This window comes from Pseudorca crassidens, chromosome 2 (assembly GCF_039906515.1).
Source record: "Pseudorca crassidens isolate mPseCra1 chromosome 2, mPseCra1.hap1, whole genome shotgun sequence".
Lineage (NCBI taxonomy): Eukaryota > Metazoa > Chordata > Mammalia > Artiodactyla > Delphinidae > Pseudorca > Pseudorca crassidens.
Window position 1 is genome coordinate 9454855 of NC_090297.1, and position 14370 is coordinate 9469224.

General features: G+C 41.0%; 1 protein-coding gene across 4 annotated transcripts in view; it reads left to right on the top strand.

Annotated features, from left to right (window-relative positions):
• Positions 1 to 14370, top strand: part of VPS13D (vacuolar protein sorting 13 homolog D) — a 242401-nt gene that overhangs the window by 23659 nt on the left and 204372 nt on the right. For all 4 annotated transcript variants that reach the window (XM_067720898.1, XM_067720908.1, XM_067720916.1 and 1 more), the window contains exons 13-20: positions 1033 to 1212; positions 2523 to 2653; positions 3870 to 3945; positions 4376 to 4546; positions 5559 to 5689; positions 8367 to 8499; positions 10597 to 12810; positions 14019 to 14170. In XM_067720898.1, the coding sequence (XP_067576999.1) occupies positions 1033 to 1212; positions 2523 to 2653; positions 3870 to 3945; positions 4376 to 4546; positions 5559 to 5689; positions 8367 to 8499; positions 10597 to 12810; positions 14019 to 14170 (3188 nt within the window). The remainder of the gene's footprint in view (positions 1 to 1032; positions 1213 to 2522; positions 2654 to 3869; positions 3946 to 4375; positions 4547 to 5558; positions 5690 to 8366; positions 8500 to 10596; positions 12811 to 14018; positions 14171 to 14370) is intronic.

Genomic DNA, 14370 nt, shown 5'->3' on the forward strand with positions numbered 1-14370 from the left:
TAATTCATCTGTTATTTGTGAAATGGCCCATGGTATATTTCAAATAGAAAAAAAGTAGAAGGACTTCCCTAGTCAGTGCAGTCGTTAAAAATCCGCCTGCCAGTGCAGGGGATATGGGTTCGATCCCTGGTCCGGGAAGATCCCACATGCTGCTGAGCAGATAAGCCCGTGCGCCACAACTACTGAGCCTGCGCTCTAGAGCCCACGTGCCACAACTACTACTGAAGCCTGCATGCTGCAACTACTGAAGCCCGCATGCCTAGAGCCTGTGCTCTGCAACAAAGAGAAGCCACCTCAGTGTGAAACCTGTGCACTGCAACGAAGAGTAGCCCCCGCTTACTGCAACTAGAGAAAGCCTGTGCACAGCAACAGAGACCCAACACAGCCAAAAAAAAAAAAAAAAAAAAAGACATTGGTAACGGTTTGTCTCATGTTCATAGAGTCAGAGAGAGGAAGTTTCAAGAGATACTTGTTTGCAACTGCATTACTGAATTTGTATATTAATATGGTTTCAGATCGATCTGAGTGGCAGTGATTGTAAGAGAATTAAATCTGAACAAGTTCAAAAGTTTTAAACTCTGAGGAGGCTTGAATACCAATCCGGAGCCACCTTTTACACCCAGGCTGTCCAGTACGGTAGCTGTAGTCACAAATGGCTATTTAAATTTATTAAACTAAAATAAAAAATTCACTTCTCAGTTGACTTGCCACATGAGCCACAGTGCTCAAAGCCACTTGTGGTTAGTGGCCACCGTGTAGGACAGTGCAGTGTAGGACAGTGCACTGCATCGGGCCGTGCTGCCTTATAGTGTACTTTATCATGAATTTGGCATCGTCCCTCATTTGACAGTAAGTTGATCAGGGCCCTTATAAAACAGGGTCGTTTCACATTGGTGAATAAAACAGTCACCCGTGACTTTGGAGTTCTTCCCTAAAAGGGGAAAATAGTTAAGTAATGTCATAATGACTGTGATCAGTGCTTTTTAAATTTTCCCATGTGTTTTCTTAAAGTCTTTTTTTCCTCACATTTAGGCTCCGAGGAGTTTTTTGACCCCACTGCAGACGCCTCTTGTATGAACACGTACACAAAGCGAGACCATGTCTTTGCCAAACTGAACTTACAGCTACAGCGAGGGACCGTGACTCTGCTGCACCAGGAGCTGGGAGCTGCCCAGATGAATCAGAGTGCTTTCATGCAGCTTGAGTTTTCAGGTATTGCTTCCAGAGAGCCACCTGATGCGCTGTATCTCTCTGGGCATGAGTGTCCACTTGAGTCTCATTATTTGCAGTAGTTATGTTCTAGAAAGTTGCGTGAATACTGACTCCGGGCTCCGAGGGGAAACACAAGGTTAGGTGCCTGCAAGCCTCTGGTCATCACATTCGTCAACGGATCAGTATATAACCTTGTCCTATGAGTGTGTGTGTTTAAAGACACCTTATTTTGTTATTTTTTTGGTACGTGGGCCTCTCACTGTTGTGGCCTCTCCTGTTGTGGAGCACAGGCTCTGGATGCGCAGGCTTAGCGGCCATGGCTCACGGGCCCAGCCGCTCTGCGGCATGTGGGATCTTCCCGGACCGGGGCACAAACCCGTGTCCCCTGCATCGGCAGGTGGACTCTCAACCACTGCGCCACCAGGGAAGCCCCGCCTTATTTAATATATGTTGTTGATTCATTAATTGAACTCATGGCCAGCGGCGTGTAACTCATGCCTGAGTGAAGCTTATCTACTACATGTATTTCCTCTGTAAGGCACAGCACTTGAGCACTGTGCTTGGGGACCCTTATAAACAGCGAAATCACCAAGGAACAGCACAAAAATGCAAAAAACTGGCACTAAATAGACCACACAAGGGCACTTGTATGAGCTGAAACAAGAAGGCAGAGCATTGCCATGTTCATCTTCAGCTGGGAGCATGCGCTTCAGGTGACTCGAATTTTTGGCTGCTCTGCATATGTCCGCAGAGCACCGTGAGTATTATTTTGGGGTTACAAACAAATTTTAGGGAATAGGCGAATTTGTAAATATGGAGTCTGCGAATAATGAAGATTGACTGTATTTGACTTCTTTTTCTGAATTTGCATTAAAGGTATGTAAATAAATACCCAGACGTTCGTTTTCTCTTCTCACAAACAGACTTATTGCAGTTCATAAAATAGCCAGTTATCTGTGGCTTGTCAGTAGTTTAAAGGCAAATGACCAAAAAAAAAAAAAAATCCAGTTTGATTTTGACTTTATAATCTTGAGAGCTGAGAAATCATAAACTTACTGTGAACTAGCAGATTGCTTGAATTTAATTGTAAAGTGCTCTGTTTAAAATTCATTCTGTTGGGAAACTTCTAATACTCCTTATAGATTTATATAGATAGACATATAATATGTAGATAGGGTTATTTTGTTCAAATTTCAAGGAGAAATAGTTCATGATATCTGATAGTCTTCTGTAAAATATTATATCTTATACTTTTAAAATAATTAAGGCTATGATGGCATAGTATAACTCTTAACATTTATTTTCTGTAGGTGTAAAACTTCTAGCAGAATCTCTTCCTCGAAGAAACTCCTCCTTGCTTTCAGTCCGGTTGGGTGGACTGTTTCTTCGAGACCTGGCCACAGAAGGGACTCTATTTCCTCTTCTGGTCTTCCCTAATCCAGTACGTACAGCAGTGGGATGGCTGATTCATCCAGGGTGTTCGTGAATTGTGGTCTGTTTTAGGCAACAAAAGTAGTATTAACTTGATTCATTCTGACATTTGATCATTTTGAGACAGGCTGATCAGAATCAAATTGGAGGTAGATAAGTTTTTTGAATTTGTCAGAGAGCAAGTGTTGGTGAGATTTATGGCAATGCCTTCTTCCCTCCCTGTGTTATAGCCACCTTGGAATAGTTGCTCTGATTTGGAAGAAAATGCTGTCAGCACCACTATTTTCTGCATTTCAAGGTCAATGTTGAATGTCCTCTGTATCCGACAGTGATTTTCATTCATTCTGACCCTCAGTCACTGATAGGTCATCTCATGTTTCCAGAGTTACAAAAGAACCACCACAAGTTTTCTCTATAGGTGTAATTTTTTATATATAATATTCTTTTTAGACTAGAAGATCTTTGATCTTACTAAGTTGGCAAAAAGATGGTCAGAAGAGTTGAATCTTTTTTTTAAAAATAAATTTGTTTGTTTATTTATTTTTGGCTGCGTTGGGTCTTCGTTGCTGCATGTGGACTTTCTCTAGTTGCGGCGAGCGGGGGCTACTCTTCGTTGCGGCGTGCGGGCTTCTCATTGTGGTGGCTTCTCTTTGTTGTGGAGCGTGGGCGCTAGGCGCGCGAGCTTCAGTAGTTGTGACACGCAGGCTCAGTAGTTGTGGCTCACGGGCTCTAGAGCGCAGGCTCAGTCGTTGTGGCGCACGGGCTTAGTTGCTCCATGGCATGTGGAATCTTCCCAGGCCAGGGCTTGAACCCGTGTTCGAGCCCTGCATTGACGGGTGGATTCTCAACCACTGCGCCACCAGGGAAGCCCAGAAGAGTTGAATCTTTAGCCCCTTATTCTTCTCATAATGTTTTGTCATGGGGCACTGGGGAGAGTGTGGGTGGGCAGAGTGAAAGTGTGAAAAGCTGTACACACTCAGTCCTTGTTGAGCAGTCGTTCATCAAGTGTGCTGAGTGCAGAGTAGCGCACTGCCCGTACCAGACTGGGGAAAGGCACAGACTGGAGGGCTCAGCCTGCAAGTCCACAGTCGCCTGGTGTCAGACGAGTTTTGATTCTGACTGTGCTAAGCAAGAGTGATGCCAGAGCATACGACATGAGAGAGCGTGTGCACAGTGAATTGGTCCCTCTCGCCCTGACCTTTTTGCATTTTGTGTGTGTTTATCAGCAAAAAGAAGTTGGCAGAGTCTCACAGTCTTTTGGACTCCAAACAGCATCTGCAGACAGAAGCGATCATTACCCTGGTAAATTGTCATATGTTCTTACACTCATTCTTCAAAATGCGATGATTATAGATCAGTAGTCTTGGTCAGCAGAGAGGGAGTGTATCCTCTCTTGTGCCCAGTGGTTTGCTGTGTGGATCCCTGTCTGACTTGGAGACTGCCTCGTGCTCTCCCTCCACCCATGTGTGACTGGGGCAGCTCTCAGGGCCTCCAGGTCCTGGGTTACTTACGTGTTGGGAATGAGTCCAACAACCTGGTCCTGTTTGAGGAGTCCTATTGACAATTAGTCAATCCTTATTAGGTTTTCTGTTTTATAAAATTTTCATAAATGAGAACTAATTGGAAAATAATTGAGAAAATGTCTTTTTTTCCCAGAAGTCCTTATCAGTTATCAAGAATAAGATGATTATTTTGCTGTGTTCCATTTTCTTTCTCTGGTTCTTTCCTTTAGCTGCAGACCCAGATGACCCATTTTTTGAGATGCTGTATGAGAGAAATCCAGTGCACAGCCATTTTGAGAGGCGGCTGAATGTCAACACGAGGCCCTTGAACATCATATATAATCCCCAGGCTATTAAAAAAGTAGCAGACTTTTTCTACAGGGGAAAGGTTCATACCTCAGGTTAACTTTTTTGTTTGTTTGCTCTTATGTGACTTTCTAAAGACATCTTTCTTGTCGTTTCTGGGACAAGGGTTATTATACATTCAGGTGACCTGGTAGTGGTAGAGAAGGCCTGCAGAGTAAGTGGATAGGGTTGTCCTTAGTTACTGAATCAAAGTGGATGTCCTTGGAAAGTTACTCTTCCAAGAGGAATCAATAGCCTTCATATTTTCTCTTTCTTTGCCTTCATTTAGCATGCATTTAAAATGCTTCCCATTCCACGAGGACAGTGATTTCCTTGGCTACCCAGGATATTTTAGGCCAGAGAATTTAGGAGGAATGTTCAGTTTCCTCCTAGATGACAGGATCAGTGGTTTGTTTTACTTGTTTCATGCAGCATTAAGTATTCCAAGGTTCACCATTGCACTCTCCTGTGTCATCATTGATTCACTTAGGCCTTCCTTTGGTCCCAAAAAAGATTTGAGGCAGTATGTGCAGAAGCACTTCTGTTTGACAAGGAAGTCAGCAAAACAGTGGTACTTTCCTAAATGTATCCTGCCTCTCCTTCTTCATAACAATTGTTTTAGTTTTTGGTCCAGTTTTTTGAGTCTTTTCATTTAAACAGTGGCCATAAATATCTTGGCTTCATTGCTCTGTCACTGATAGAATGTAGAAGGCATATACTACTTCTAAATTCCAATTGCTCTTTCAGTGTAATATGCTTTTAAGAATTTTGAAATATAGTTTGGAATCTTTCAGAAACTGGTTCTAGAAATTCTAGTAACTTAGGTATCCTTCCCTCACATACTGCCTTTCTCCACATGGATGTTTTGAAAGGATGTGCCTTTCTCGCCCATCTTCGCCTCATTCCGGTTACCCTGTATGGCACCAGGTCAGACTGGAGTAAGGAACTGTTGTTGTACAGACTGTGTTCTAGCTTTGCTGGAAATCCCTGGTGAGAATAGAAGTTGCAGTGCTTTCTTTCACCCAGCCATTTGAAAATTCTGACTCCTGTATATTTCCCGTCTCGCAGGTTTTGGTTATCAGTCTGAACTTGAGTTGAGAGTGGCTGAAGCTGCCCGAAGACAATATAACAGACTGAAGATGCAGACCAAGGCGGAAATCCGACAAACTCTTGATCGTTTGCTAGTGGGTGATTTCATTGTAAGTAGGCGTAGTAAATACTCTTTTTGGGGGGCGGGGAAGAGGAAGGTGTTTTTTCTAAGTTCTTTACCTACATAGATAGACATGCTTGTATCAGTTACACTGATTAAGTGAACTGAATCTAGGAAGTACTTAGCAGTTAGCAAAAAATAAAATCCCATGTCTTGTACAGTCAGGGTTTAATAAATAAAAACAAATGACTGAGACGAGATCATATTTCTTCCTTTTACCCATCTTGGAACACTCTCCAGACTCATCTTTGTTCCGTTTTCTAGACCTGACATTTTGTAAATATTTCACTTAAGAACACCCCCTTTCATTTACTGTTAGCAGAAGAAAAACAATTGGAATGATGCCCCAGTTTTAATTCCTGGGAAGGATGGTCACTTTGTGATGCTAAGTGACCAGCTGACATGAGGATGCCGTAAGTAGAAAGGGAGAGCCCAGAGCCATCTCAACAGTCCAGCAAAACTGGGTTTCTGAACACCAGACACACAAATAAACTCAAAGTGGATTAAAGACCTAAATGTAAGACTGGACACTATAAAACTCTTAGAGGAAAACATAGGCAGAACACTCTGACATAAATCGCAGCAGTATCTTTTTTGATCTACCTTCTAGAGTAATGAAAATAAAAACAAAAATAAACAAATGGGACCTAATTAAACTAAAAAGCTTTTGCACAGCAAAGGAAACTATAAACAAAACGAAAAGACAGCCCACAGAATGGGAGAAAATATTTGCAAATGAAGTGAACAAGGGATTAATCTCCAAAATATACAAACAGCTCATGGAGTTCAGTATCAAAAAAAGGAACAACCCAATCAAAAAATGGGTGGGAGATCTAAATAGACATTTCTCCTGAGAAGACATACAGATGGCCAAAAAGCACATGGAAAGATGCTAAACATCACTAATTATTAGAGAAATGCAAATCAAAACTACAGTGAAGGATCACCTCACACCAGTCAGAATGGCCATCATCAAAAAAGTCTACAAACAGTAAATGCTGGAGAGGGTGTGGAGAAAAGGGAACCCTCTGCACTGTTGGTGGGAATGTAAATTGGTACAACCGTTATGGAGAACAGTATGGAGGTTCCTTAATAAACTAAAAATAGAGATGCTATATGATCCAGCAATACCACTCCTGGGCATATATCTGGAGAAAACCGTAATTCGGAAAGATACGTGCACCCCAGTGTTCATTGCAGCGCTGTTTACAACAGTCACAGCATGGAAGCAACCTAAATGTCCATCGATAGAGGAGTGGATAAAGAAGATGTGGTACATATATACGATGGAATATTACTCAGCCATAAAAAAGAATGAAATAGTGCCATTTGCAGCAACGTGGATGGACCTAGAGATTGTCATACTGAGTGAAGACAAAGACAAATATGATATCACTTATATGCGGAATCTAAAAAAATGGTACAAATGAACTTATTTACAAAACAGAAATAGAGTTACAGATGTAGAAAACAAGCATGGTTACCAGGGGGGAAAGATAGGGGAGAGGGATAAATTGGGAGATTGGGATTGACACATACACACTACTATATATAAAATAGATAAATAAGATCTACTGTATAGCAGAGGGAACTCTACTCAGTACCCTGTAATGACCCATATGGGAAAAGAATCTGAAAAAGAGTGGATATATGTATATGTATAACTGATTCACTTTGCTGTACACCTGAAACCAATACAATATTTTAAATCAACTATACTCCAATAAAAATTTAAAAATAAACCCAAAAAAACCAAAACAAGAAAATAACTGGGTTTCTGACCCTGTGGCCTGGAGGTGTGCTGCCGAGATGCAGCAGTAGGTGGAGCAGTCAGTGTGGCTTCTTTGGAAGGTGCAGAGCCAGCTGGGAGTGTAAGGCATGGCAGCAGTGTTCAGAGGAAAATGTTTAGGGGTAAGTAGTGAGGGGCAGAGAGTTTGTCCTGTTTTCTGTTTTTGCTAGTGTTTTGACACAAATTACAACATTTAGTACCTTCTGATTATCTTAGACCAAGAGTTTTCTTTTTGATCACATTTATATAAATCAGCTTTTACTACATATAATTTACTACATGTAGCTTTTACTATGTATAATTATATAAATTAGCTTTTTACTACATACAACTTTTTTTGATAGCATTTATATAAACTAGCTAATTTTAGTCACAGGGAAGAACTGTTAACAAATTCATGAATTGGTCTCTTTTTTATATTTCAAATGTCAAAGCTTACGTTTTTCACTAAGGTCTTTTGGCCTGAAAGTTCATGGTTAGCAATATCCATGAATAAATAAAAATATCTGGATTTCTACTTCGATTTGAACTGTATAACTTCTACAATACTTTGAAGTATTAAGTCCTATACATTTAGAAATCAGACCTTTCTTAAACCATTGATCATCAAAGTCAAAGAGCAAACAACCCACCAAACCAGTAATTTGCCAATTTTTTTTCTCCCACTTCAGACATTTGCCTGTGGTAATGTCTCAAGTTGTTAAACATTTGGATCCACTTTTGTTTTAAACATTTTGCTTTAATATCAGAGACCATTACGTCATCCTGTGACCCTAGTGTGGCTTTCTGGAAGGCTTGAGCCCTAGCTGATAAAGCTGCCCACTGTCAGCAGTTGCAGTTCAAGGTTATTTAATCGTCATTTGTTTTATTTTTACAGGAGGAGAGTAAACGGTGGACTGTGCGACTAGACATTTCTGCCCCTCAGGTGATATTTCCTGATGATTTCAAATTCAAGAATCCTGTGTTGGTTGTTGTGGATCTAGGCAGAATGCTCTTGACCAATACCCAAGGTACAGTGTGAGTGTGAAGTAATGAAGACACGTCGTGGTAGATTGATGTGTCTCTGTGCTAAGCCAAGTAAAGCTTAAAAAAAGAGGTATTTAACATTTTGTAACTCCAGAGTTCACTTGTCACTTTTTTTTTTTTTTTTTTTGCGGTACGCGGGCCTCTCATTGTCGCGGCCTCTCCCGTTGCGGAGCACAGGCTCCGGACGCGCAGGCTCAGCGGCCATGGCTCACGGGCCCAGCCGCTCTGCGGCATGTGGGATCTTCCCAGACCAGGGCATGAACCCATGTCCCCTGCATCGGCAGGCGGACTCTCAACCACTGCACCACCAGGGAAGCCCCCTTGTTACTTTTTAAATAATAGCTTTATTGAGATACATTTGAAAATGTAGAATTCAGTTGTTTTTTGTATGTTGGTAAAATTGTGCAACTCTCACTGTTATCTAATTCCAGAACATTTTCATCATTCCCAAGAAGATAGTCTAAACCCATAAGCAGTTATTCTCCATTACCAGCTCTCCGAGCCCTTGCTAACCACCAATCTTTCTATCCCTATGGATTTGCCTATTCTGAACAGTTCACGTGAATAGAGTCATATAACACGTGGTCTTTTATGTCTGACTTCTTTCACTTGGCATAGTGTTTTCAAGGTTTATCCATGTTGTAGCCTGTACCAATACTTCATTCCTATTTGTGACTGAATAATGTTCCCTTGTATGAATATACTACATTTTATTTATCCATTTATCAGTTGGTGGACATTTGGGTTGTTTCCACTTTTTGGCTATTATGAGTAGTGCTGGTATGAACATTAATGTATAGGCTTTTGTGTAGACGTATACTTTCAGTCTTCGGGGTTTGTTTCAGTGTAGAATTGCTGGGTCATGTGGCAGCTCTGTGTTTAACATTTTGAGGAACTGCCAGATTGTAAAATGGCTGCACCTTTTTACTGTCTCACCAGCATATTGTACGAGAGTTCCAGTTTCTCTATATCCTTGTCAACGTTTGTTATTATCTGCCTTTTGGATTATAGCCATTTTCATGACTGTGTAGTAGTATCTCACTGTGGTTTTTAATTGTATTTCTTGTGTAACGTTTTGTATTTTAATAAACATTATTTCTCTGTACATAATTTCTGGAATAGAGATTTAATCTATTTAGGGATATTAGGGACATACATAAAAAGACTCCTGGAAGGTAATTTCATTACTATTATTAGATCCGAAAAATAGTCATTGTTCACCTTGAGATGGGAGGGAGGAAAGAGAGGATTCATTGGATAAAAGAGATTGAGGAAGCTTATCAAACAATCTCAACCTTATCCTATTTTACTGAAAGATTAGAAGAGGAGAAGAGGGTAGAGAATTTGAGCTGGAGTGGAAAAGTTTGGCCGTAAGGGGAATGTGAAAAGGGAATTGTATCTGAAGAAAAGGATCACACAACCACAGAAAGCACCTACTTGAATTTGTAAAACACAAACATGGAATAGAGACATAGCAAACCCAGCGATGTGTTTTTGTTGTCTCGGCACCGCTTGGGTGCAGAAGAGAGGGGGGTTAAGAGTGTGAATTCTGGGGGTAGAACATGACATATTGAGCAGTTGCTGCTTGCCAAGCATTGATCTAGGCACTAGGGGTATTGTGTTGAGGAAGGTAGAGGAGACCTCTTCTTTTAGAACATTCTAGTGGGGGGAGGGGACAAAATGTACACATAGAGGAATACAGGAAAAAGTAAACAAATATGGAGAGTGACGTAAGAGGGGTTGGTGATGGCAGCTCACGCAGTGCAGCTCAGATTGGGGGTGGGGGCAGTTTCGGGCAGCAGGTTGTTGGCTTCTGCACCCTGACATATGTTCTTAACGTTAGCAGGTCTCCATCTTTTCTCATGTTCATACACTTTTACTCTTTGTGTTTTGATTTCCAAATCAGTAGATAAGTTTATGCTGAATAAATGGTAAATACAGAATATAATGCTTGGCGTTTTCATCCATTTATTTTTTAAATTGGGGTGGTTGATTCTCTACTTTTCTTAATTCTTACATTAAAGGGAAGAGGAAGGAAAGAGCAGACATATACTTTGAATCTTCTCTTTTTTCATCTGCAGATGACTCCAAGGGGAAGAGTGGGGACGGGTCAGCATCTGAAGAGAATCAGTTTAGTGATGACGAATATAAGACCCCTCTTGCCACACCTCCTGACACCCCACCTCCCGAGACAAACAGCAGTGATAGGGAGAAAACACCTCCATTTTCTGGAGTTGAATTCAGTGAAGAGCAGCTTCAAGCACATTTAATGAGCACGAAGATGTATGAGAGGTACTCGCTGTCCTTTCTGGATCTCCAGATCATGGTTGGACGAGTGAAGGACAACTGGAAGCATGTCCAGGATATTGATGTGGGACCGACCCATGTGGTCGAGAAATTCAACGTTCACCTACAGTTAGAACGCCGATTGATTTATACTTCAGATCCCAAGTACCCCGGAGCCGTGCTATCAGGCAACCTACCAGACCTAAAGATCCACATCAATGAAGATAAAATATCTGCTCTAAAGAATTGCTTTGCTCTCCTGACCACCCCAGAAATGAAGACTTTTGACACTCAGATTAAAGAGAAGATTTTTCCCCAAGGGGGACAGCGGGGAAGTTTGCAAGACTCGGTGATGAATTTAACCCAGAGCATCGTGGTGTTGGAGCAGCATACCCGGGAGGTTCTGGTGGAGTCACAACTCCTCCTGGCTGAATTTAAAGTGAACTGTATGCAGCTTGGTGTTGAGAGCAACGGCCGGTACATTTCTGTGCTCAAGGTATTTGGTACCAACGCTCACTTTGTGAAGAGGCCTTATGATGCTGAAGTCTCCCTCACTGTTCATGGTTTGCTGCTGGTGGACACCATGCAGACATATGGTGCTGATTTTGACCTTTTGATGGCCTCTCATAAGAACTTGAGCTTTGATATCCCAACAGGAAGCCTCCGGGATAGCAGAGCCCAGTCTCCTGTCTCTGGACCCAGCGTGGCCCACCTCACTAATACTGCCACACTGAACGACCGATCAGCCACTGGTGTTTCTCTTGACAGAATTCTCACCAAAGAACAAGAGTCCCTCATAAAACTGGAGTATCAGTTTGTGAGTTCAGAGTGCCCATCGATGAATTTGGACAGCACTCTTCAGGTGGTTTCGTTACAGGTGAATAATTTGGATATCATCCTAAATCCAGAGACAATTGTGGAGCTGATTGGTTTTCTTCAAAAATCCTTTCCCAAGGAAAAAGATGATTTGAGTCCTCAACCTTTAATGACTGATTTTGAAAGAAGCTTTGGGGTACAAGGAACTTACCAATCTACATATGAACAAAACACCGAGGTTGCAGTGGAAATCCACAGACTTAACCTGCTGCTCCTTCGGACAGTGGGAATGGCAAATGGAGAGAAATATGGCAGAAAAATTGCGACAGCAAGTATAGGTGGCACCAAAGTTAACGTCTCCATGGGCAGCACATTTGACGTGAACGGTTCTCTTGGCTGTTTGCAGCTTATGGATTTGACACAGGAGAATGTTAAGAACCAATATGTTGTCAGCATTGGGAATTCCATAGGCTATGAAAATATCATCAGTGATATTGGCTACTTTGAATCTGTATTTGTCAGAATGGAAGATGCAGCCCTCACTGAAGCTCTGAGTTTCACCTTTGTTGAGAAATTTAAACAGGAATGTTTTCTCAACCTCAAGATGGCTTCCTTGCATTACAACCACTCTGCTAAATTTTTGAAGGAGTTGACATTGTCCATGGATGAGCTGGAAGAAAATTTTCGAAATATGCTGAAAAGCGCAGCCACCAAAGTCACCACAGTCCTAGCCACCAAGACGGCCGAGTACACTGAGATGGTATCACTCTTTGAAACTCCAAGGAAGGCCCGGGAATCCTTTATCTTAGAAGAAAATGAAACATATGGGTTTGGCCTAGGTGCATCTCATTCCGACACTGTAAAGCTAATCTTGAACATAAACATTGAATCACCAGTTGTTTCTATCCCTCGGAAGCCTGGGAGTCCTGAGTTGTTGGTAGGACACTTGGGACAGATATTCATCCAGAATTTTGTGGCAGGAGATGATGAATCCAGAAGTGACCGTCTGCAAGTGGAAATCAAAGACATTAAATTATATTCTTTGAATTGCACCCAGTTGGCAGGCAGAGAGGGCCCTGGGCCTGAAGTGAGCCAGGCGTTTTGCTCTCCTTCTGGGTCTGCCAGTGCCAATAGTCAAGAGGAAGCTCATTTCACCCGACATGATTTCTTTGAATCTTTGCATAGAGGTCAAGGTGAGGAGTGTGTATCTTTTGTCTCATTTTGTTTAAAGATTCCAAACCCAGTTCATGTAGATAGTACTTGGTTTAAAATAACTACAAAAACCTTTCTTAATAATAATTAAGAAAGGTTTAATAATTAATAATAATAATTAATAATAATTAATAATTAATTAATAATTCTTTTAGAATTATCCCCGGTTAATATTTAAGAAATCAAAATAGAATTTTAATAGAATGCTTCATATTAGGTTGGAATGTTTGCAACTTTTTCCATTGATAACCATATTTGGCAAAATAAGATTTTTTTTTTTTAAGTGGACCCGTTGGGTGAGTGTTCATTCACAGGGATTCAGTGGGTGGATTCTGTTAGAGTATTATGTAATTTGGTCAAATGCATCTGTTTTTTTTTTCATTCCTAAGCTGTAGATCTTTCCTAGTTAAATATCGTAGTCTAAGGCAGCTGGAGGGATTGACAGAAATAGAATATGAAACTTAGTCTCTGGATGTTATGTTCTCCTTTGAGTATCCTGTCATCTTCTGTAATGGTTTGGTCCAGGGTTCTAGGAATAAAATGCCAGTTTGTGTTCTCGATCTGATCTGCTAAAACCGAACAGTTCAATCTATTAATAGACTTGGCATCCACAGAAATCAGGTAAGCCCTAGACGGCCTTATTCATCGGTGAAGAAATTAATGCCTTTGAGAACTTCTTCTATGGTTCTCAGCTGTGTTCACCGATTGATTTACATACTTAGCAAAAGATTGCTTTTTCTGCTTGGGTTAGAAGTTGTTTACTTAGAACCTTATATTGTCTGTGATTCTGACTTAGGTCCAATAAGAGGGATCAATCTAAAGCTGGACATGGATGAGCAATTTGGTTTGGAAAATGCCAGCTTGGGAGGTTAAGAGAAGCTTAACATGGACCCTGGCCTGGGTTAATGTTCACTGCACCATATTTTGAAGCCACCAAGTGGAGCATGTCATGAAAATAACTGTTACTTTTTGTGTATAAATTTATCTTATACCTCTGCTTGCTATGAGTTTTGGTCTTGGGATAATTACCAAAGTTTGTATTCAGTCATAGACCCCAGGTGCCAGGCTAACCTGCCCTCCTGGTCTAGGAGCAACTCCTGGGCTTTGTTCTAAACACTCTCTACTTAATCAGCAGGAACGCAGTAAATATGAATGTTTACAGTCTGTCATTTCCTCTCTTTTATGCCAGCTTTTCACATCCTGAACAACACGACCATTCAGTTTAAACTGGAGAAGATCCCTATAGAGAGAGAATCTGAATTGACTTTCTCCCTTAGTCCAGATGACCTGGGAACTTCTTGCATCATGAAGATCGAAGGAAAATTTGTCAATCCAGTGCAGGTAAACACGTTATTGATTTTTATGTCAGGACAGTTGAAATTATGTAATTATTTTACATTTATATTATATACGTATGTTATATTTATATTTTGTATATATAAAATGTTGGAAGGAAAATATATAAATTCAAAGAGATATTCATATTATTGTCAATAACTTCTTCCAATGAACCATGGAATCCTTTTATCATGTCCTTCTAT